This window comes from Abramis brama, assembly GCF_963993115.1.
Source record: "Abramis brama genome assembly, chromosome: 9".
In the NCBI taxonomy this organism is placed as follows: Eukaryota; Metazoa; Chordata; class Actinopteri; order Cypriniformes; family Leuciscidae; genus Abramis; species Abramis brama.
In genome coordinates, this window is record NC_139971.1 from 6,827,381 (window position 1) to 6,852,301 (window position 24,921).

The 24,921-nt window shown below is 38.9% G+C and overlaps 2 protein-coding genes across 2 annotated transcripts; one reads left to right on the forward strand and one right to left on the reverse strand.

Annotated features, from left to right (window-relative positions):
• Positions 1 to 44: 44 nt before the first annotated feature.
• On the forward strand, positions 45 to 17,250 carry treh (trehalase (brush-border membrane glycoprotein)). Its single transcript, XM_084124268.1, has 15 exons — positions 45 to 310; positions 738 to 838; positions 933 to 1,080; positions 1,367 to 1,454; positions 1,675 to 1,775; positions 1,882 to 1,974; positions 2,258 to 2,374; positions 2,499 to 2,621; positions 3,671 to 3,720; positions 6,001 to 6,201; positions 7,699 to 7,916; positions 8,401 to 8,512; positions 13,529 to 13,641; positions 15,726 to 15,779; positions 16,203 to 17,250. The coding sequence occupies exons 1-15, from the start codon at positions 234 to 236 to the stop codon at positions 16,338 to 16,340; spliced, it is 1,734 nt and encodes a 577-aa protein (XP_083980394.1). The 5' UTR covers positions 45 to 233; the 3' UTR covers positions 16,341 to 17,250.
• Positions 17,251 to 17,517: 267 nt separating this feature from the next.
• Positions 17,518 to 24,702, reverse strand: LOC311089549 (uncharacterized protein). The gene is made up of 2 exons (XM_084124270.1): positions 24,464 to 24,702; positions 17,518 to 24,310 (listed from the first exon to the last, which is right to left on the reverse strand). The coding sequence occupies exon 2, from the start codon at positions 24,096 to 24,098 to the stop codon at positions 18,108 to 18,110; it is 5,991 nt and encodes a 1,996-aa protein (XP_083980396.1). The 5' UTR covers positions 24,099 to 24,310; positions 24,464 to 24,702; the 3' UTR covers positions 17,518 to 18,107.
• Between the last annotated feature and the right edge of the window lie 219 nt (positions 24,703 to 24,921).

Consider the following 24,921-nt stretch of genomic DNA (forward strand, 5'->3'; position numbering starts at 1 on the left):
GTATTTAGTTTTGATATCATTTCTTCCCTATTATGTAACATTTTAATGCTGCCCCTGGTAACAATCTGCATACTAATATCTGATATATGTACAGACTAGGCGTATTATGCTCTGTAAATTATTAATCACAATAGTATGATTTTAAACTGATAAACCGAGCACAGAGCTTTAAAACTCAGGCTTCATTTTACTGACTGTGTTCATTACTACTGACTCTAATTTAGCTCACTAAGATGCACTGCTTGGTTGTGGCGATCTTTTCATCCATCCTTTTCTCTTCCGGCGACATGCTTCTGGCACCTTGTGACAGGTTAGTTCCCATAACCATCATCTTGATCAAGGCTTCATTGCTGGAATCTGAACAGCTTTTGTGAGTTATCCAATGAGATGACTGCATTAAATTTATATTTATTAAACCGAATATATTGGTGATTGATGTGTGCACGTAAACGCTTAAATTTGTCTTTTTGTTCAGTGGGTTATGTAAAATGATTTGTGGTTTTCCTTATGAAGACTTCAACAGCCACCAGATGGTATTCTCATTATGGCTGAACTTTGAGTCCATGACAAAGCAAGTGGAGTGTTGAATGCTGAGAAGCTGAGCTTTGAACCTTTATTATTAAAGAGCAGTAGAGAATGTTATTGATCTTGGTTTTTATGAGCTTAACCTGTGAGTGCTAGACAAACTACCCTGTTAATCTTGTGCATCAGTTTCCTAACATGTTTGTTGCCACCAGTCTGATCTTCTGCACAGGAGAAGTCCTGCGACAGGTTCAGATGGCTAAACTGTTTGATGATGACAAGTACTTTGTAGATATGAAGTTGACTACAGCTCCTGGTGAGTCAAACATGTTTTTCAATGCTGAATGCTCATCAGAAAAGCTCTAGGCCTGATTTCTTGTGCCCTGTGCTATTCCCCTGCTTACCCACAGAGGTCGTTGTGGAGGCTTTTGCAAATCTGACCTCAGGGTTCCCAAACCAGACCGTCCCATCCACAGAGCTACAGAAGTTCCTGCAAACATACTTTGAAGAGCCGGGTAAGGAGTTTGAGCAGTGGACTCCTCCAGACTGGCATTCAAAGTAAGAACATTTTGTGTGGACAACGAGTTGTCTTGATGCAACAGAATAGCATTTTACCTGAAAATTATCATTCTGTAATTTACGCACCCTCATGTCATTCCAGTCTATGATTTTCTTGGAACACAAAAGGAGGAATTTTGCATGGTTTGAAAGCTCAGTCAACATTCACTTAAAGTATATGGAAAGAGCTGCCAGGACATTCTGCAAAATTACTCCTTTTGTGTTCCACTGAAGAAAGGCATGTGAGGAAAAAGACATCCATTTAAATTTGAATGTTGTTCCACAGACCAAAATTCTTATCCAGGGTGTCTGACTCAAAATATCGCAGTTGGGCTGAAGAACTGCACGGTTTGTGGAAGTCCCTTGGTCGAAAGGTAAATGTTGGTTTTTACACCGAAAATGCTAGTAAATTTTACAAATTAATTACAAAGAAATGTCAAATAACACTGAATTAAACATGAAATTTAAGTAGAAAGGCCAATAATATTGATCTAATCAATATTTGTTTTATTTACAACTTTTTTTAGTGTATGTACTTTTATACAGTGACTTTGTACTGCTACTATTTGTATTACTGTATACGTGGCTGTGCAGATCCGTGATGATGTCAGAGACCATCCAGAGCTGTACTCGCAGATTTACACCCCACACCCAGTCGTCGTGCCCGGTGGCCGCTTTAGGGAACTCTATTACTGGTTAGTCTCTCTCTTTACCAAATACATACACACATGTATTTGCACAATAATTAGTGGTACTTGCTAATGCCAGTATCACTGTTATTGCTCATACATTGCTCTTCAGGGACTCATATTGGGTATTAAACGGCCTCCTTTTGTCTGAGATGACCGAGACGGCTCGAGGAATGATTCTGAACTTCGCGTTCCTTGTGGAAAGGTGCACTCTCACACACACAGATGTACTGCAGATCTAAATTGCATTTTAACAGTTTTTAACAGCCTATTAAATGCTGTGCAAAACACTTCACACACCAGTTTTATTGTTTCAAAACAGTACCACTAAATATTTCAATATTATTCACCCTCACATCGTAATTATTATGCTGGTTTTTGGTTGAACTAAATATTGCCTCAGTTTGTGAAATTTAATTGAGCAATTAAATTAAAATTGTAGTAATATAATGAATTTTATCAAATATAACCCCTTCACTCCCATTTAGATACGGCTTTGTCCCAAACGGTGGTCGAGTTTATTACGAGCGGCGCAGTCAGCCTCCCTTCCTTTCCATAATGGTGGAGAGCTTCTATGAGGTCACCAAAGACAAAGACTTCCTCGGGTAATCTTTCCTACTAAATTGCCTTCCTGCAGGGTTGTTGAATATTGAGGTGTTGCGCTCAAGCGCTCTGAACAGCACCTCTGCACTGCATGAGCTGTGTGTGTGTGTGTGTGTGTGTGTTTAGGCAGGTTTTGCCAGCACTGGAAAGAGAGTACAGCTTTTGGATGCAGAATCGCTCTCATGTTGTGGCTATAAATGGACTGACCCACATCCTGAATCAATATAATGTACCGGTGGACAGACCCAGGTGAGACCATGCATTGACACTCAAGGTCACCCCTAAAGCTAAATGAAAAATAAGAACTCATATTTTGCATAAAGAAATAATGGACCAATTTGGTTATTTAGCCATTATTATATAAAATTATCATTTTATTTTTTTTTATTATATGGGTGATTGTAATATGTCAGTCCCACTACTTTGTTGTGACAGACAGACAGACAGACAGACAGACAGACAGACAGACAGACAGACAGACAGACAGACAGACAGACAGACAGACAGACAGACAGACAGACAGACAGACAGACACTTTGAATTATATTTTTTATTTTTATATTTTTGATTTAGTAATTCATTTTTTATATTTTCAGTAGTTTTTGTTATTGTTTTAAAATTGTTTTTTTATATGTTTGCATGTATGTATATATTTTGTTTGGTGGTTGTTTTAGCATGGAGACAATATTATAGTTTTAAATAATGCTATGAATTAGTTTTTACTTTTGTTTTCTGTTTTAATTTTTTAAAGGTTTAGTAATTGTATGTTTTTTTTAAAACCTTTTCTATTATTTTTTAAATAAAGCATACATATGCTTAAAAAGTTACAAAAAAAATAAAAACACAATGAAACTTATTTAAGCTTTAATTTTATTAATTGTTTAGTGGTATTGAGATACTATTATAGTTTAAAAATACTTCGAATTAGTTTTGTTATATTTTCTGGTTTCATTTTATTTTGAAAGGTATAGTATTTTTTTTTTTTTTAAATGTCTATATATTTTTATTTTATTTTTAGGTTTATTTTAGAGCATTATGTTAAACTGAAAGAACGAAAAATTTCAAGTAACAAAAATGATTTTATGGTTTTAGTTAACTATAACCCTGCATAAAACAACACAATATTTTGTTCGGTTGTTTACTAAATCAGCTAAATCATAACAACATACCCCAATTCTCATTGCAGTAATGAAAAAAATCTAATAATAATCTTTATTACAATATTGAGAATCACAGTAATAAAGTAAAACATCTGGATGCATTACAGTGCTTACATAGAAATCTGTGACTATTTGCAGGCCTGAGTCCTACAGTGATGATGTTGAACTGGCTGAGGGTCTGTCAACAGGTAGGAATCCAGGGGCTTGATTCAGGAATCATCATTCAAGTTCATTCTCCGCCTAATTCAATTTTCACCAAATGCCCTCATGCGCCACAACAAGATAAACATTAAAAGGGGTCATATTAAAGGAACGGTTCACCCCCAAATGAAAATGTCATTTACTCATCCTCATGTTGTTCCAAACCTGTATGAGTTTCTTCTGTTGAACACAAAAGTAGATATTTTAAAGAATGTTGGGAACCAGGCAGTTGACGGTAGCCAGTGACTTCCATAGTAGAAAAAAAAAAAAAAAGGTAGTCAATGGCTGCCATCAACTGTCTGTTAAAATATCTGTATTTGTGTTCAACAGAAGATAGAAACTTGGTTACACTGTGACCGTACTTAAAGTAATATTTATTTTAAGGTGTGTTGGAAAGTTTTCTTTCATCGACGCAAGACCAGGAGACAGTTGGGATCGCGTTCAACAGAAGTTATTCTTTGAGGACTTCGCGTTGACGTGGCTGCAGGAATCCAACATTATCTAACTAAGGGAACTTTACATGGTATCTTATAGGCATTTTAGGAGGAGGGACTTTTGAAGGTGGAGACAAATTCAAACAAAGCATGTAACAGGTTTAGGTAACACCCTAGACTGAGGGTCTGGCCAATCTCAATCCAATCAGCATAACCATTCAAACGCATATGTGCTAATCCAATCAGCCCAACGATTCATCGTCTAGGGCTGGGGCTCGAGCCATTAAAGACAAAAGGTGTGTCTGGGGCTACGGGCTCGAGCCATTAAAGACAAAAGGTGACTTACAATAGAGAAAAACAGGACTGGCAGAAACTGTTGTTACTATCATCCTAACCTAACCTTAAAATGCTAACTTCAATGTACTCAACTTTTACTGTTGCAACCTAAATTAAACAGTTCATAAATTTGTAATACAACAGGTGACAGAGTAATATTAGTGAACTACATGTACTTACAATAAGTTGCAGTTAGGGGTTGGTTTAGGATTAGTTACTTTACTTGTAATTATGCATAATTTACTGTTAGTACTAGTAGTAAAATGTAGTAACGTGTAACTACGTCACCTTAAAATAGTGTTACCGGAGACTCGTACAGATTTGGAACAAAATGAGGGAGAGAAGATGACAATTTTTTTTTTTTTTTTTTTTTTTTGGTGTACTATCCATTCAAGTGTGTAATATAGCTGTTTGTGAATGTAAAGGTCTGCAAAGTTTCAAAGTGCTTGATAAATGGAGTTGTCTCGCAAAAGAAAAAATAAATAATTTAGAATAATTGCCTGAAACGTCATTAGCACTGTTGCCAACTATTTTCAATGGAAAATAGCTAAAGCCTGCTCAAAAAGTTGATAAATGTCACTAAATGACGTCATGCTCCAGTTGTCGGCATCTGTTTTCTCCTAATACATGCTCACATACTGTAATTTAATATAATATTGCCGAATATCCAATAAAGCTGTTCTCATTTACATATTTTGGCATACAACGGAATGTTATTGATTTAGTGACTGACTACATGTCAACCAGCAGTCCAAAAAATTGCTAGATTTGTCGCTAGGCACTTTCTTTCTGTCTTTTTTTTCAAGTCGCAGAAGGGGTCTGAGAAGTCGCTAAATCTAGCAATGAAGTGCTAAGTTGGCAACACTGGTTGTCAGTAATTCCAGTCTTCCTACACAAACCTGTGTAGGTTTGTAACAAATCTGCATAATGCCAGCCTATCGTCTTCATTGTCTGACCGCAAACAGCATCTTCCTTGACCCGCTCTCAAACGCTGTAGTTGCAGTTGAGGCCTGGAAGAGTTTGTTCATGTTGCTGACATGTCGAGAAGACGCTGTTTTCTGTGCTGCAAAAGCAAATCCATTTTGCATGCACTTCCAAAGGATAAGGACTCTGGCTAGAATTGATATGGTAAAACTGACGCCATCGTTCCTGTTCGTATCACTGTGTATACAAGCGCTGAGGAAGATCAGGAGCTGAAGATCATATATAGTAATGGGAGTTTAATTTGCGACATGCGGTATAAGCGGTAGTCCAATCACAACACACTGGCCCACCTGACCAATCAGAGCAGAGTAGGCTCACAGAAAAGAGGGGTTTAGAGAGACTGAATCCTTGATCGAACCATTTCAGAATCTGTGAGAAAATAGGTGATGCTGCCATGTATATTATGAGAAAATGAAAGGAACCTTTAAAATAGCATAATGGGGCACTTTAAAAGGGATCTCCCTTCTTGTGTGTGCTTATGTGCATGAGTATGAATATGCTTGTGTATTACAGAGGCTCAGAAGAGACTTTGGATGGAACTGACATCTGGGGCAGAGTCGGGCTGGGATTTCTCCTCTCGCTGGTATATAGACAGCACAGGCAGAAACAATGGCACCCTGAGCGACACACAGACCAGCTCAATCCTTCCTGCTGACCTCAATGCCATTATGTGCCGCAATGAGCGTCTGCTGGCCTCTTTCCACAGGATTCTGGGTAAAAGAGTAAAAACACACTTATTTCTATGTATACACACTCCTGATTTTAATAAATATACATATTCATAAATATTCTTTAGTAAAATGTAAGGGTCCAGCCGAACCAGTGGCCTAAAGATTAGCACACATTCTCTATGGTTTTCAAATGGATGATGCTAGTTCGATGAAACTAATTTCCTTATTTAATTTCTTCTCCGTATCATTTAATGACCTATCTTTACTGTATCATAAATAACAAATGATAAAGGATGTGTTCGAACCTTTTTCCAAAATTTGAAGCTGAAATTCGATAGTCTTTGTCAGAAAATCATATCCAAAATGACTCCTTTTTTCCCCTTTATGAAGCTCTATATCAGTCCTCGATTATTTTGTAGTAAACAATTTAATTACCTGAAGCATGCACTCTTTTAAACCCATAATGAACTCTTCTTATTACATCTTCCTTTTATTCCTGCAAATTGTCATCTTGGTATTTTTGTTTTATTTTAATTTATTACATTTTTAATAAATCAATTATAATGAGTAATAACACAAATTCATAGAATGGTAATGAATAATTGATCATTGTTATTAATAATTTTTAACAACTTAAATGGCAAGTGTTTTATCTTTTTAATAAGGTCACATTATTAAATCAGAACATGGAGGAAATTATACTTTGATTGATGGTTCAAATATTCATTTATCACCTGTAGTTAACGAATCCATCTAATAAATTCATGTAATTTAATTTAGTAACTTCATTGGGCAACTGCTTTAAGGGTGGACAATGGTCTTCTCTAAGCACTGAAATTAGAGATGTATTTATTTAATAATGTATAGATATATTTTTTATGTACATTAAAGAGCTCACACATTAAGTGTTATTTGCATATACAGTGGAACTCATATATACAATGTATATATGCATTTGTGTTAACAGGTGTGGTAAAACTACTGTTTAAAAGTTTCAGGTTAAGATTGTTTAATGTTTTTAAAGTAAGTTTTTCATGCCCTGATCTTATTTGATCAAAAATACAGTGAAAACAGTAATATTGTGAAATATTACAATTTGCTATAACCGTTTTCAATTATAATCTATTAAAACACAAAGCTGAATTTTCAGCATTATTACTCCAGTCTTCAGGGTCACATGATCCTTCAGAAATTATTCTGGTATGCTAATTTACTGCAAGATTTTTTTATTATTGATAATGAAACAGTTGTGCTGCATGCATATATTTCTGGAAACCTTTGACATTGAAATTTCAAAAGAACTACATTTATTTGAAATGGAAATATTTTGTAACAATGCAAAGACTTTACTGTCAAAGTATAAATGTCTTTCATGAAAAGAAAATGTACTGACCCCAAACGTTTGAACGTTGAACGGTAGTGTATATTTTATAAAATTTAGTTTAGGTAACAAAGTAAGGCAGCAGTTTATGAACACTGTGCTTTGTGTGTTTTATTAAAAGCCCTCTGGGATTTTTTTCTGACATCTTGTTTCCTGCAGGCAATGAAGAGAAGGCAGTGGAATATGAGAAGGCACGTTCTGCTAGAATCGAAGCGGTTGAAAGTCTACTGTGGGATGCAGAGAGAGGAGCCTGGTTTGATTTCAGCCTGCTGAACGAGACCCGGCACCTGTCCTTCTACCCATCCAACCTGGCACCTCTCTGGGCACAATGTTACTCGAAGCCGGAGATGGCCGAACAGGCCGTGCAGTATCTGAGAGTGAGCCTATCACATTACAAACCTTTCTGTCAGTTATTGACCCTTCAGAGTGGGTGATACATAGACACATAGACTGTATACAACATATGCACTCACAGACTGTATACAACATATGCAATGTTTCCTTCCTGCAGACAAGCTCCAGATTTCTCACTGTCTGACCTAATGCTGCTTTCATTAGCACCTTCCATGCACACTCACAGTCACTTAAAATTGTATTGTCTTTATATATTATATATTCCCTCTTGAGAAACACCACTGTTCACTTCCCAGTTTGTTCCCTATTGATTTATAAAATATCTAAAATAAGAAAAAAGTATTTTTAAATTTCACAGGAAGAAGTGAGACCTCAAACAGTGAGGTTGCAATTCCCATCTTGTTACTGAAGCAAACTCCATGCTCAACAGCAGATGGCACTCTTTGCACAATATTTCACAAACCTTCTCTTAAACCGTTCTCTTTCTTTTTCTCTTTCTTTGTTTAGGCTAGTGGAGGACTGGACTATCCTAACGGGGTTCCCGCCTCTCTTAGTGATAGTGGGCAGCAGTGGGACATGCCCAACGCCTGGCCTCCGCTTCAACACATGATTATAGAAGGTATAGACCTTATGCGCCAGAGAAACAAGGGCGCAGCCATCTTTAGAATATTGTCTTTGAACTTCCATTTTTGCGGTCGCTCTGTATATTTCTATGGCATTGCGGTCCAGGAGTAATTAGCTTTTAAAGTGGATTTACTTAATGTAAAGTTTACGAAAGTTATCATGAGGATTCTAATGTTTAAAGCAGATGTCTTTACAAATGTCAGTAGACCGGGAAGATTTAAAACGAGCCGTTCATTCATAAATCCGCAAGATCGCTGTGAAAATACAGACTGGAAGACAAAAGACAATGAGTGCAGTGCTGAAAAGGGGCGGGGCTACATAAGGTCTATATGGTCGCTTAATCTTGTTTTTTGTGACTTTAAAGTCAACATGAAATCAAAGTCAGTCAAGTCATATGTATTTGAATAGTGTTTTTCTTAATATACATTGTTTCAGAGCAGCTTTACAGAAAATCACAATGTTAATGTATATAATATCTACAGTCATGTTAAAACTGGGCGATAATATAGTTTACATTTTGAAACAATTAAAGCAATCAAGAGGTTAATATATAATGTATAGAAAATATCTCCATAAACAAGTATACTGTATGAATGCGTATAAAGTTGTACATATTTATACAGTGGGGAGAACAAGTATTTGATACACTGCCGATTTTGCAGGTTTTCCTACTTACAAAGCATGTAAAGGTCTGTAATTTTTATCATAGGTACACTTTAACTGTGAGAGACGGAATCTAAAACAAAAATCCAGAAAATCACATTGTATGATTTTTAAATTAATTTGCATTTTATTGCATGACATAAGTATTTGATCACCTACCAACAGTAAGAATTCCGGCTCTCACAGACCTGTTAGTTTTTCTTTAAGAAGCCCTCCTGTTCTCCACTCATTACCTGTATTAACTGCACCTGTTTGAACTCGTTACCTGTATAAAAGACACCTGTCCACACACTCAATCAAACAGACTCCAACCTCTCCACAATGGCCAAGACCAGAGAGCTGTGTAAGGACATCAGGGATAAAATTGTAGACCTGCACAAGGCTGGGATGGGCTACAGGACAATAGGCAAGCAGCTTGGTGAGAAAGCAACAACTGTTGGCGCAATTATTAGAAAATGGAAGAAGTTCAAGATGACGGTCAATCTCCCTCGGTCTGGGGCACCATGCAAGATCTCACCTTGTGGGGTATCAATGATCATGAGGAAGGTGAGGGATCAGCCCAGAACTACACGGCAGGACCTGGTCAATGACCTGAAGAGAGCTGGGACCACAGTCTCAAAGAAAACCATTAGTAACACACTACGCCGTCATGGATTAAAATCCTGCAGCGCACACAAGGTCCCCCTGCTCAAGCAAGTGCCTGTCCAGGCCCATCTGAAGTTTGCCAATGACCATCTGGATGATCCAGAGGTGGAATGGGAGAAGGTCATGTGGTCTGATGAGACAAAAATAGAGCTTTTTGGTCTAAACTCCACTCACCGTTTTTGGAAGAAGAAGGATGAGTACAACCCCAAGAACACCATCCCAACCGTGAAGCATGGAGGTGGAAACATTATTCTTTGGGGATGCTTTTCTGCAAAGGGGACAGGACAACTGCACCGTATTGAGGGGAGGATGGATGGGGCCATGTATCGCGAGATCTTGGCCAACAACCTCCTTCCCTCAGCAAGAGCACTGAAGATGGGTCGTGGCTGGGTCTTCCAGCATGACAACGACCCGAAACACACAGCCAGGGCAACTAAGGAGTGGCTCCGTAAGAAGCATCTCAAGGTCCTGGGTAGGGTTGCACCAGCCGTTCGTAAGTTCTTTCTTAAATTGGAACGTAAAGTCCACACTAGAGGCTTAGTAACTACTAGCTAGTTTGTAACTAACTCAGTACTTTATTCCGTTGCACCATTTGTTCGTAAGGCAGAACGTAGCTAGTAGGTCGTAAGCTCTCCGTAAAGTAATGCGTAGTCGCATAATATGACGTTTAGCCTCGATGATCCAATAGCAGCCTTCAAATATGTGAGCAGAAGTTGTTGAAATGCCGTGAATTTCAGTTTATCCTCCATTCTTTTGCCTCACGTTACTAGCGGTAAAAATAAGCCATTAAATTCCATTAAATATGATACTTGATCATGAATAGCAAAAGTGTTTTATATGTAAATAACATTCAGAAACTGTATTTATAAGGATCAATAAATAAATACTGATACAAAAAAACATAATAAATTACGTTTATTGATTATGACTGATATTTGACATGCACAACCATGGACCGATGCGCACGGCGGCGCGCTGTTTAGGACGGGTTCGTGTTAAAGAGCCGCTAACAAGGTAATCATTTCACATAATGTTCTCTCTCTTAAAATGTAAGCGAGTGTAAATGTCAGCATTATCATATATGTCTAAAGAATTTAAGTCTGTCAGGTAAAAGAAGAGCTTATTGATGCAGTTCAGTCTGTCTAATATTTTATTCCAACCGTTACTCCTGATCGGAGGCTGCCGTAAATATTTAGTTTATACGTAGAGTTACGCTTCAACTAAGTTTAATGGTGCAACGCAAAAATATTTAGAAGTGCGTAAGTCGTAACTTAGTGTCCATTTACGTCAAAACTAGGCTAAGTTGTAACTTGCGCACAGATGGTGCAACCGGCCCCTGGAGTGGCCTAGCCAGTCTCCAGACCTGAACCCAATAGAAAATCTTTGGAAGGAGCTGAAAGTCCGTATTGCCCAGCGACAGCCCCGAAACCTGAAGGATCTGGAGAAGGTCTGTATGGAGGAGTGGGCCAAAATCCCTGCTGCAGTGTGTGCAAACCTGCTCAAGAACTACAGGAAACATAAGATCTCTGTAATTGCAAACAAAGGTTTCTGTACCAAATATTAAGTTCTGCTTTTCTTATGTATCAAATACTTATGTCATGCAATAAAATGCAAATTAATTACTTAAAAATCATACAATGTGATTTTCTGGATTTTTGTCTTAGATTCCGTCACTCACAGTTGAAGAGTACCTATGATAAAAATGACAGACTTCTACATGCTTTGTAAGTGGGAAAACCTGCAAAATCGGCAGTGTATCAAATACTTGTTCTCCCCACTGTACATCCAATTTTACAAAAAGAGCTCGGCGATATAATGGTTACGTTTTGACAAAAAAAGTTAGTGCTTCAACTTAAACTTGTTTCAGTTTATTGCCAAGGCAACATTTTCATTCAGTGTAAGTTTTTCAAAATATATTTATATTTTATTTGTTTTATTTCAATTAACAAATGTTTTTGGTAGCACTTTATTGTACAGCCCTGTTCCCCATGTATATACTATGTTCTTTTTATAGTTATTACAATAACTGGGTAATAACCAGGCACTAACCCTGAACCTTCCCCTAATCCTAACCTTAACCCACCTTATATTACCCAGTACTTTCTTAGGGTTATTATTGTTTACTAAAACTATTACAAATATGGTTGCACTTTATTTTAGACTATGGACACTTACATGTACTTACCTAATTTACACTCACATAAAGCAATTTATACTATTTGGCACTGTATGTAACTTAAATGGACCCCATTTACTTTCTAAATACATGTTATTGGTTTTATTGCACATGATTCATCAGTATATTTGTCTGTATTTTAACTTTTTGTTCAAACTGACATTAACTAGGCCTAATGTGATCAGAGCACTATTTCTGACTCTGTCTCCATCAGGAAGCCATTTGTCCTGATAATCAGACTTCTCTTTAGTCTGGTTGCCAACTGGCCCTGTGATTCACACTTGTTCTCTCATGCAAACCCAACAGCAGTGTGATGTTTAGCCTTATGTAATGAGTGTGTGTGGGCTGGGTTGTTCTTTGACCTATTAATAGAACAAAGTATTAAATAAAGAGCTACATCTGTTGGGCCAAACATTTTGCAACATCCAGGCTAATTGTATGAACGCATGATTTTCTGGTCACCCTAAGAACGTGCAGGATATTGGTTAATGTTAACCGGTAACCAATACCTCTATAGGTCATTGTTTATTACATTTTACTTTGGACATAAAGTGGTAAATCAACACAGTATGCCATTACAATTGCAGTTTCCGTCTTATTTTTTTGTTATTTCTTTCTTTTTTGGGGTGCACTTTATTTTGAAGGTCCACTTTATGCCCGGGACACATTGTATGATTTTGGGCTGTCCCAAATGAAAGATGAGCAATCGTGGCGATTTTTGTGTGGTCATGGCTTGTAAACTGTGGTCCTACGTCATACAGTGAGAAGTTCAAAGACGGCCGTTGTCATGGTCTTGGGACCATAGATAGCCTGCAATAATGTTCTGAAAGTGTCAGAAATTTAGCATGATCATCTCACAGTGTGTTTACTGCTACGACCTACGTCTACTGACTAGCCAATAAAAATGCAACATGAAATGGCGTATTGATCAACGCGACATGGATAAAGACACAATAAGGAAGTTATTGCCAGGAACAGGATTGGGCACCAGAACAGTTTTTACAGTTTTTATGTAGTTATTTAGCTTGTTCAGTTTTTGAGGACGACACCATGTAATGCAAATTTGTTGGCATCTGCTGAATTTGGCTAGCTTCTATCAAGTGGCAGATGAAGATCTGCATTTTTCTCACTGAAAGTCCCGAGAACCAAATGGTTGGGAGAGAACATCCTTGAAAAAAAGTGTGATCTTGTAGACAATAACAGTTTGGTTCTCTTCCAACTCCTGACAGCAATGTACTGTTTATCCAAAGGCACAGGCAGGCTGTAATGCATCAGCATCAAACACACATTTTGCACATCAGCCACTTCAGCTATAACTTGAAGCAGTGTGTTTGAAGAATCTTCAGTCTGTTCAATGTGTGAACTAAATCACATTTTTCCCTTCAAAATTCAATTTGCCTGCTGTCATATCTTGTCTGTGAGTTTTGGAAGTGACTATTAAGATGTGATTAATGATTCTCAGTAGTTGGTGAATTTGCCATTTAAATGACCCACCCACTTCTCACCCCATCCATCATGTCTTTGCAGGTCTCTCTGGGCTCGATTCAGCCCACGCTAAAGAGCTCGCCTTCAGTTTGGCCCAACGGTGGATCCAGACCAACTGGCGGGCGTACATCAAATATGAGGCCATGTTTGAGAAGGTTAAGTCCACTAAAGTCTCCAAAATCACCCCCTATAACAAACAACCATTTGTAGTGGTGTTTGAAACCATCTATCGAGAGCATTCATTCGATCCCAGAATGCACCACAGTAATGATTGTCCATCTGATGAACGCTCAACTGCTAGCTCCTAGAGAATACAAATGCACTGATGAATTTAGTTAAAGGACAAGTTCGGTATTTTACACTTAAAGCCCTGTTTACAGATCGTTTCTGATGAAACTCACCGAGTGGTCAGGGGTGTTCACTGATATGCTCATACAAAAATCGCTGCAAAATATGCTTTCCAACAGGTGTTTTACCATTCGTTGTAAAACTGTGGATCTATTTTTCCAAACGTCTCACACCCGTAGATGAGAGCTTGAATAATAGACACTCCAGCCCAGTTGGTGGCGATAATGCACCTTTGCCAATTGCAAGCAAACCACTGACATTTCATTGAATACACAGAAGCAGAAGCAGCAGCGCCGGAGTAATACCGTACCTCACACAGCTCTTTCAATACAAGTCAATGGAGTTGGACAAAAACTACGATAAAACCTGTTGGAAAGCATATTTTGCAGTGATTTTTGTATGAGCATATCAGTGAACACCCCTGACCACTCGGTGAGTTTCATCTCTTTGTAAACGAAAGTTTAATGCGTTTTAGGAAGGATATGTTCGAGTGCACCTATGCAGCCATTCTGTAGGTGGGGGGGAAAGCGAAATAAACCTAAAATTCTCGGGACAGCAGCATGTGTCAATTTTAATCTTAACCGTTCTATTTCATCAGAAACGATCTGTAAACAGGGCTTTAAGTGTAAAATACCGAACTTGTCCTTTAATTCCTGCATCTCACCAGAAAATACAGTCCGCAGGGCATTCAGTGTCCAAATTCGCTTCATTTTCATTCACTCATTCAGTGGACTATATTAGTGGAGTAATGTAGGTAATAGTGAAATTAAATTTTTTGGAATAGGTGCCGATTTCAGATAGTCGTGACAGGTCACTTCACATGATCTTTTTCAAGATGGCGCCTGTGTGTTTGGCTTGCCGTCTGTTGCTCTCGTGGTTTCTTCTCTGCTTGTTTGCTGTGTCTGTAACCTGCTGTACGCGTCTAGTCTATGCCCATCAAGCTCTCCTAGACATCCGCTCCTCTGTTGTGGGTCATTCACGAACTCTCACACATCTCTCTGATTCTCAAATCTCTACACTGGCTGCCAGTTCGACAGAGAATAGATTTTTAAAATTCTACTGTTTTTAAATCTCTTCACAACTTAGCTCCTGCCTATCTCTCTGAACTTGTCCATCCCTACACTCCTTCCAGAAGCCTAAGATCCAACGACCAGGCTCTGCTGGTAGTCCCTCGCGTTAGACTAAGGAGAGGAGAGCGTTTATTTGCGGTGGCAGGGCCACGACTGTGGAACACCCTGCCCCTTGAGATTAGAACGGCCCCTACTGTCTGTTTTCAAGTCTGTTAAAAACCTACCTGTTTTCTTTTGTATATTGATCTCTTCTAATGGTTGGTTGGTTCTAATGGAGTTTGATACTGTTTTTATTCTATATTTGAGTCTTGATACTGCTTTGCTACTGTTTTTTTGTTTTTGTTTTTTTTATTCTATATTTGAGTCTGACACTGCTTTGTCACTCTGGTTTTAAGGTTTCATTTAGCTTTGCTGCTCTTATTTGTGTGTTATGTGGTGTTATGTGTTATGCAGCAAGATCATGCAAAAGTTGTCAGTTGCCGATGCCATTATAGAAATTCGCTATTCACCATCAGCCCCGATTCATTTATTTCACAAGTGAAAGTGGGGAATAACAAGGAAAAAGTGAGCAATATTCAGCTGATCAGCATGACACTCAATGTAAAATTCCTTTCTATACGGCCATTATTTCCTGCTAATGATGCACACAAATGACACACATCTTTAAATGGATCTAAAAGTGTAAAATATTAATGGAAATGCTGCTTTCTTAAATGTTGATTGTAAATTAATACGTTATGACTTGGTGTTCACTTAACTTCCTCGCTCTCACTCTCTCTCTTTTTCTCTGCAATTCTCTTCACCCCATGTTCTTGTTACAGTACAATGTCAACGGTGATGGAAAGCCCGGAGGAGGTGGCGAGTATGAAGTTCAGGTATTAATGGCCTGTTCATATTTACATATTCAAATTCATAAATCTGCTTCCGAGCTGGGCACAGCGCTTCGGAGACATTTTAATCTCTAGAGGAATTAGGGGTAAATTAGAGTTCTTCAGATGAGCAGAACCATTCTTGAAATGTAGAATCTCATTTTTTTTTCAAGACCCTGAGGACCAATAGAGTGTCTAGAGAAGAAATGGCAAATTAATAGAAGCTCAGATCATCAAATTCCAAGTTCATTGAATACATTTCATGAGATGTATCATGGAAAGTCTTTATATCAGACTTTATACTTTATATCAGTATTTCTATTGCTGAAACCCTAACCTTATTAGAATTTGACGAATATCTGATCCCACACGATTTGTGCAAAGAAACGTGACTGATAATCCAAACTCACTCTTGTTCCTTTGGCATAGTTGGGATTCGGATGGACCAATGGGATTGCTCTGCAGCTGCTGGACCAGTATGGTGATAGGCTGAGCTCTGGAGGGTGTGTCCTGAATGCCAGCATTCTGATTGGACTCATCTATCCCATCTTAAAATCTCTGTTCTGATTCTGATCAATGATATCTGGAGGCTGAAGCAGAGGAAACATGAGAAAATCCCACATCTCTATTCAACAGTTGAAGCTGAAATGATTCAATCGATGTCATTCTGTCTGACTTGCTTGCTTTTTTGGGCTCCTGCTGTGTCTTTTGTCTTTAATTTACAGAATCAATTCATCATACTGTACCTGTTGTTGTTAGAAGAGAAAACTACATGGGTCAATCTCACATATTTATTTCTTTTAGCGAAATAAGGCATTATATTGTATTTAAAGGTGCACTGAGTCGTTTTTCTCTTTCACAAAGAAAATAATAGTATGGTAACATTTTATAATAATGTTCTATTTGTTAACATTAGAATTGTTCATTTTAACTGTCACTGACATTAATAAAAGCAAAAGTTGTATGTTAATATTATTTAATGGACCTGAGCTGACATTATCTAACAATGACCAGTTGTATTTTTATTAACTAACATTTTCAAAAATTAATAAATACTATATCAAATTAATTGATTTTTGTTAGTTAATTTTAGTTAATGCATTAATGGTAACTGAGATCTTACTGTAGTGTTACTAACAGTTTTCTAATTTGTTTTTAATTGTTCACTCACATGAAGAATTCATGTTTTCATGAGATTTACCCTGAAGTAAATGTAATAAACCCGTCTGGAAGGGTTTGATATGAACATGCAGATGATAATCTAATGGAAAATAGTAGATACAATGTTATATTTCAGGTTCATTGTCTTAGGCAGTAATTAATGTCTATGCAGTGGCAGGATCAGAAGATTATCGTCATGACTAAAACTAAGCTGACAGTACAAATGGTAATTTGCTCTAATCCAATTAAAAGGCTTATTGCGGAACTTTGCACATGCTGTGTACGAGTAATATGATCATTAAATGTGCTGCTGTCTGAAGGTGGGTGTACTAGTTTGATCTACATTATGAGGACACAAAGTCCTCCTCCTTATAATGTAGTGTGTATTCAGGTTTCTATGGAGCTAGAATTGTGTCTTTATTACATGCGAGAAAATAAATGATCTGAGAGAGAAAAAAAAAGTTTGAGAGAAAAAGTTATCACACTGATAGCAAAAAAGCATTTCTTGTAGAAAAAAGAATATTTGAGAGAAAAAGTTTTCATACCAATTGTAGCATCCAGTCAATATTGAGAAGGCCAGAACTGATGGTTAAAATGACTTTTATTGCCGTCCGTGTCATCAACCAACGTAAGAGCTGAGTATAAACAAATAAACCATACATTACCATCACATTTCGAACGTTACACAGCTCATTACATTAGTTTCAATCCGATAGCATTACCAAATTATACATTTTACGATAAACATTTCAAGTAACTCAAATATATTTCTCATTAACTCTACCAACCTTGTTCCCCAATTGACCGAAGCTAAACTTTGTAGTTTTAACTGTTTCTCCGTGGCCTTTTACTGTTTTTAACCGTGAACCTTTTCAGACCTTCCTTTCGTCCTTTGCGCCGTTCGCCAGTTTCGTTTCCGTCACCATACTTCCGGTTTCTTTGGTTATCAAAATAAAAGCCCGATACCGTAATAATAAAACATTATAGCGTAGCTATAATCAAAATAGTGCTTAACTACTCTGTTGGTCTTTACACTCCCACCAAATTATTTGCTGTTACACACATAAAAACACAAATAATTTCTCCAAGTTACTTAACCAGAATACAGAAATAACCTTGTAAACATGTTACAACTGTAACTTCAACATTTCAATACACTTAAGCATTGTAAATTTACCTTTCACTATCTTCTAGTAGCAGAACTAACTTATGTACTGGACGTTCTACTACAGACATTTTGTTCACACGTTGACCCCTTTTGGTAAGATTTCTGTCTGCAAAGCCTATTTTGACCTTTCTGACAAGTCCATCGGTATCTTTTACAGTGTCCAAGATTCGTCCAAGTTTCCACTGTGATCGTGGTTGCATTTCATCCTTGTCCATTACTATGTCGCCTATTTGCATGTTTCTTTTAGGCTTGTGCCATCTTTGTCTGACCATTATGTTCTGCAAGTACTCCCCTTTCCATCTGCTCCAAAATTGTTCGAGCAAGTACTGTACTTGACGCCATCGTTTTTGTGCATATAAGTCCTTCTTAACGAACTGTCCTGGGGGAGGCAGAGGAGTTGACGTTTTCAATGTGACAAGATGATTTGGAGTTAGCGGCTCCAAACTGTTTGGATCGTTGAGACTGTCTGTTGTAAGGGGGCGGCTGTTTACTATAGCAGCTGCTTCATACAAGAAGGTTCTGAGTGAAGAGTCGGTGAGTCGACCTGGTGTGAGAGCCAATGTTGCATTAAGAACGTTCCTTACAGTACGTATCTGTCGTTCCCATACTCCACCTGCGTGACTAGCATGAGGTGTGTTTAGGACAAAATCACATTGTTTTTCTGCAAGGAAGGTCGTCAGTTTGTCAGTGTCAATTTCACCTTGTGCTGCACTCAGTTCGTTTTTGGCACCTACAAAGTTAGTACCCTGATCGCATTTTATTTGTCTGACAGAGCCTCTTAGAGCGATAAAGCATCTGAGTCCATTTATAAAAGTGTCCGTTGATAGGTCTTCTAACATTTCGACATGAATTGCACGTGAATAAAAGCATGTGAAAAGGAGGCCATACCTTTTATATTCTTTCCTTGCTTGTTTGGTCAGGAACGGTCCAAAAACGTCCATACCACAGTATGTGAAAGGCGGAGAGTGTTCAATTCTTTCTGTGGGTAAGTCTCTCATTTTTTGTCCTTCCACAGGTCTCCTTTGTTTCCGACAAAACACACACTGGCGAATGTAGGATGCAACCGTTTGACTCAACTTTGGAATCCAATAGCCATTGGCTCGTATCTCATTCATCGTGAAGCCCTTTCCCTGATGATTGACCCTTTCGTGGCAGTGAGCAATTATCAGTTTTGTGACGTGATGTTCTTTGGGAATGATTGTTGGATGTTTAAATGAGCTGGGAAGAGATGAGTGATGGAGCCTTCCTCCCACCTTAAGCACATTGTCCTTGTCCAAGAGAACATCCAAGTTGTACATTTTGTTGCTCTTTGGAAGTTGTTTGCCTTTGTTTAATGTCTCTATTTCATTTTGATATGCTTGTCTTTGTAAATCTTTGATGATCACAGTTTCTGTGTTTTGTCTTTCAGTTACAGTTGTGAGTGTCTTTGATTTGTCTTTGAGCACGTATCGTCTGAGACGTGCGACTGCGCTGACTGCACGGGACCAGGATGAGAACTTTGTGAGCCGGTCACAAAGGCTTGTATGTTCAACCGTTTCTGTGCTTAGTGTCTGTACCTTTCTCACCTCTGGGTCTCCTACTGTAAGTACAATGGTCTCTTTTGTTGGAAGCTGTATTTTCTTTTCCCACAGGAAGTGAGGGCCTGTGAACCAATTAGATGAGAGCAGTTCATTTACAGATGTGCCCCTGGATGCCATATCTGCTGGGTTTTTGCTGGTGGGCACATAAAACCATTGTTGCAGTGAGGTACTGTTGCGGATTTTCTGCACTCTATTAGCAACAAACGTGTGAAACCGCCTTGCATCGTTGTTTATGTATCCTAGAGTGACCTTTGAGTCTGTCCAGAAGAACTCCTCAACATTGTCATAAAGCAGTTCCTCTCTTAGCGTGTTACTTACAGCGACTGATACTGCGGCTGCGGTAAGCTCTAACCTTGGGATCGTGGTGACCTTTGTTGGAGAGACGCGTGCTTTGCCCATGATGAAGGTACAGTGGACATCTTCCCTTTTGTTTATGAGTCTGAGATAAGAACACTGTCCATATCCTGTGGTGCTTGCATCAGAAAAGTGGTGTATTTCTCTTTTTACCACTTCTCCAAAATCTGCAGGAACATAACATCTGCTGATTTGCACATTTTTTAGATTGTGTAGATCTCCTTTCCAGCACTCCCACCGTGGCTTAAGATGCTCAGGTAGCGGGTCGTCCCAGTCTGTTCCTTGACGACACATTTCTTGGAGAATCCCCTTTCCCTTGAGCACATAGGGAGCAATGAAGCCAAGGGGGTCGTATATTGCTGCGACTGTGGACAAGATGCCACGCCTGGTTGGTGGTTGGTCTTTTAGTGTGATGTTGAATGTAAAGCAATCCTTCTCCACATTCCAATAAATGCCAAGTGCTCTTTCTGTCTGTGTTTCATTAAACGTCAAGTCCTTTGTTCTTGTATCTGTCGCATGCTCTGAAGCTGGAATGCTTTTTAAAACTTCAGAGTTGTTGGACACGAATTTGTGTAACCTTAGTCCACCTTTTGCACATAGTTCGCGTGCTTCCTTTGCCAGTCGTATAGCATCCTTTACTGTCTCTGCGCTGGTGACTCCGTCGTCTACATAGAAGTCTCTTGCTACGAACTGTGAGCCAACTGGATATGCAGAACTGTTCTCTTTGGCTAAATGTTTGAGTCCATAGTTCGCACAACCGGGTGAAGAAACGGCGCCAAAGAGGTGTACTGTCATCCTGTACGCTTGTGGTTGGCTATTCATATCTCCGTCTTTCCACCATACGAAGCGCAAGTAGTTGCGATCATTTTCTTTGACTTGGAACTGGTGAAACATCTTTTCAATGTCGCACATTAGAGCTACTTGGTGCTGTCTGAAGCGCACAAGCACACCAGTTAGGTTGTTGATCATGTCAGGACCGTTCAGTAAATGCTCGTTAAGACAGGTACCTTTGTGCTTCGCAGAGCAGTCGAAGACCACACGCAACTTCTCAGGTTTCTTTGGATGATAGATGCCGTGGTGCGGTATGTACCATGTCTCTCCGGGCAGTCCATTATCATCAGTCTCTTCGGCATCCCCTCTTTTGATGATGTCGCTCATGTATTTCATGTAGTCCCTTTTGTATTTTTCATCTTTCATGAATTTGCGTTTGAGCTGGTTTAGCCTGGTTTCAGCGAGTTGTCTGTTATCTGGCATTTGTGGTCTTTCTTTAAATGGTAATGGCATTTCAAAATGTCCATTTTCAGTCTGTGTTATGCCATGCTCGAGTTTCTGAAGGAATACTAAGTCCTCTTGCGACACAGTCTTTTCATTCCCGTCAGTCTCTTTGAAATCTCTCTCCAAAGCACGTATTGCATCTGCTGGAGTGGAGGGAGGGATTTCTTTAACAGTGATTCGGTGACAGAGACTGCTCGCCAAATCTGTTTCGTTGCATGGTGTCGAGTTGCCAACTATGCTCCATCCCAAATCAGTATGAATGGCATAGGGCTCATTTTCTTTGCCTAAGATTACTTGTTTGGGTGCGAGAGCTCTAGGACAAGTATAACCTATGAGGAGACTTACTTCACAACTGAGGAGTGGAGGGACCTCGTCTACAATCGGTAGCAAGTGACTCCACTGTTTGGCTGTTTCACATGTAGGTATGTGTTCTCTGTTAGCAGGTATGTAATCCTTTGTGTATGCAGTGGGGAGCTTTATGACTGTGGCTGAGTTATAACCTCTCACTAAGAGATCAGACACCTTTCCACTGCTTACAACTGCATTTCTACCCATCATAGTAGTTAGTTTCAGCTTTACTGGACAAACATCTGCCTGCAGCTCATGTGTGACATCCTGATCAATGAATACAGTGTCGCTCTGTGTGTCTAATAACGCATAGACCAGTTTTTCCTTGAGTGGGTTAGTGGTAGTTGACAGCCACACTGGAACTATCATTGAGGTGCTGACTGACTGTTCAGATCTGGCGACATTAAGTGACATGGCTGTTGCTGTTTCAGGTGAGTTACCTTGAACCGCGTTGTTTGTGCTCACACGTGTTTCTCTTTGCAGACCGTTCCTGTATTTCTCATCATGCAGACATGTTGGGTGTCGCTTTGTACAAGTTTCACAAGTGAGGCGGCGTTTGCAGTCCTTAGCACTGTGTCCTTGTTTTAGACAGCCATAACAGAGTCTGTTGTCTCTCACATGTTTCTTTCTGTTTTCTAGAGACATTTTCAAGAGGTCAGGGCACTTGTGAAGTTGATGGGTGCCTTGGCACATTGTGCATGGATAGCTGGTAGGTGTTTTTGTTATTGTCCTTTTATCACTTTGTTCAGTTGTGTTTGTGTTAAATACACTTGCCTTGTTTCTTTTGATTTCCTTTGTGTTCCTTCTGTCGCTGTTTGTTTCAGTGCCGCGAAGTGCATGAATGGAGGTGACTGGGTTGCAGGCGACTTCAGCTTCTAATGAGAGGAAGGAGGCAAAGGCAATAAAACTTGGAAACTCACCGCCCTCCATTAAAGTCTTTGTTACCTGCCTGTTCCATCTCGCATTTATCCAGTCTGGTAGTTTGTGCAACAGTTTTTGGTTTTCTTCGCTGTCATTGAGTATTTGTAGCCCCTTTACATGAGGCATTGCAAGCATGCATGCATTTATGAAATCTGCAAATGCCCTTAGTCCATCGGCATCTCTAGACTGCACTTTAGGCCAGTTTGATAGCCTTTCTCTAAATGCCTTCTGAATCACGAATGGCTGGCCGTACCTTTGGTTTAGTTTGACCCAAGCGTCATTGTATGCCTCCTCATCGTTTCTAAAGAAGGTCCCTTCAAGGCATTTTCGAGCTGGGCCCGTAACATATCTTTTCAAATAGTACAACTTGTCTGATGCTGAGATGCCCCTTTGTTCAATCAGTGATATGAATGTGGATTTCCATTCAATAAAGCTTATTGGTTCGCCACTAAACACTGTCGGTTCTGGCGCGGGAAGTCTGTTCAGTTTAATGCTGTCCTGCACTGCTTGAGCTAGTTGAGTGACACTAGGGGGAGCTGTTTGCACAGGAATGAAAGAGAGTGCTGGTGTGGGCTGTTTGGGTGTGAAGTATGGGCTCACCTGTTCACCTTTAATTGACTGTACATCATCCACCTGTGATAACTCTCTGTCATATGCTTCAAACCTGGCTCGAGCTGCTTTCACGTCCTTCTGTGCTTTCAAGCGTTCCAACTCGGATGTTTGAGCTGCCATTTGTTTCTTGTGCTCCTCCTCTAGAGCTTTTATCCTTTCCTGTTTTCTTTGTTCCTCTAGTACGATCTCATATTCAGCCTCTTTTGCAGCTAGCTCTGCTGCTGCGTCGGCTCGTTTTGCTGTGAGCTGTGAAGCTGAGGACCGTTGGCTGCGATTTGATGCTGCGGTTGAGCCGTATATGGACTGGGTGTAGTCGTGCTCTAAAAGTCCACGTAAACGAGTTCTTTCACGCTCTGCATCAAAATCCTCATCAACACCACTTAATCTTTCCAGAATTATCCTTACGATGTCATGAGTTATTGCATCGCATGCATCCATCTTTCTCCTTATGTCAGATGATGGTGCCATTTGGTTTCTTATTTCTGAATATAACTTCAATACATCATCTCTCTTTTGCTCTGTTATGTCTGCGAGTTCTGACATCTCCTGGTCTGTGATATCTAACTTTAACCTTTCTCTTGTTTCGCGTACCTGTGTTTTCCATTGTTCATAAAGAGTTATTAGTCTTTTTTCCCTTTTACTCATTTCTTCCTTTTGGAATGTTATCATCCTTTCTGTTTGTACTTTAACTCTTTCAGAACGTCTTGGCAACTTTGACATGCTTTGAGCTTTGTTTTGAAGCTCTGTTAAGATTTGTTCTTTGCATGTGATTGAATCTTTAATGTTTTGTCTATCCTCACTTTCGTCTTTAAGTGAGTCTTTTAAATCTTGAATTTCTTGTTGTAAATTTGTGATCTGTTCATTTATGTCCATTTGACTTACTGAAACAGCCTGTGATTCTTCCATTTTGAGCACTTTTCGTTGAACTGTTTTATTTTCTGACCAACTTCTGCCATCTGCTGGACGTCACGGGTATTGCCGTTGGATCTCGTAGCCCCGTTGTGCAGCGTGCGGCGGTGGTCAAGCTCTTACTGTAGCATCCAGTCAATATTGAGAAGGCCAGAACTGATGGTTAAAATGACTTTTATTGCCGTCCGTGTCATCAACCAACGTAAGAGCTGAGTATAAACAAATAAACCATACATTACCATCACATTTCGAACGTTACACAGCTCATTACATTAGTTTCAATCCGATAGCATTACCAAATTATACATTTTACGATAAACATTTCAAGTAACTCAAATATATTTCTCATTAACTCTACCAACCTTGTTCCCCAATTGACCGAAGCTAAACTTTGTAGTTTTAACTGTTTCTCCGTGGCCTTTTACTGTTTTTAACCGTGAACCTTTTCAGACCTTCCTTTCGTCCTTTGCGCCGTTCGCCAGTTTCGTTTCCGTCACCATACTTCCGGTTTCTTTGGTTATCAAAATAAAAGCCCGATACCGTAATAATAAAACATTATAGCGTAGCTATAATCAAAATAGTGCTTAACTACTCTGTTGGTCTTTACACCAATAGCAAAAAATAATATTTGAGACTAAAAAAAGTTTTGAGAAAGTATTTTCTCATAGAACATAGAAATAATTTTAAAATTTATATTTTTTTGAGAAAAAAAAATCTCTCAAAATACTTTGAAAAAAAACCTCAAATATTTTTTTGCTATCAGTGTGAAAACATTTTCTCGAAAAAAAAAAAGTGTTTCACTCAAAACGCTTTTCTTTGC

Coding starts and splice junctions, on each gene's coding strand:
- LOC311089549 (XM_084124270.1), bottom strand. CDS start 24,098: ATGGAAGAATCACAGGCTGTTTCAGTAAGTCAAATGGACATAAATGAA.
- treh (XM_084124268.1), top strand. CDS start 234: ATGCACTGCTTGGTTGTGGCGATCTTTTCATCCATCCTTTTCTCTTCC. Junction 1,975..2,257: donor TTCGCGTTCCTTGTGGAAAG/GTGCACTCTCAC, acceptor ACTCCCATTTAG/ATACGGCTTTGTCCCAAACG. Junction 3,721..6,000: donor GGCTGAGGGTCTGTCAACAG/GTAGGAATCCAG, acceptor TGTGTATTACAG/AGGCTCAGAAGAGACTTTGG.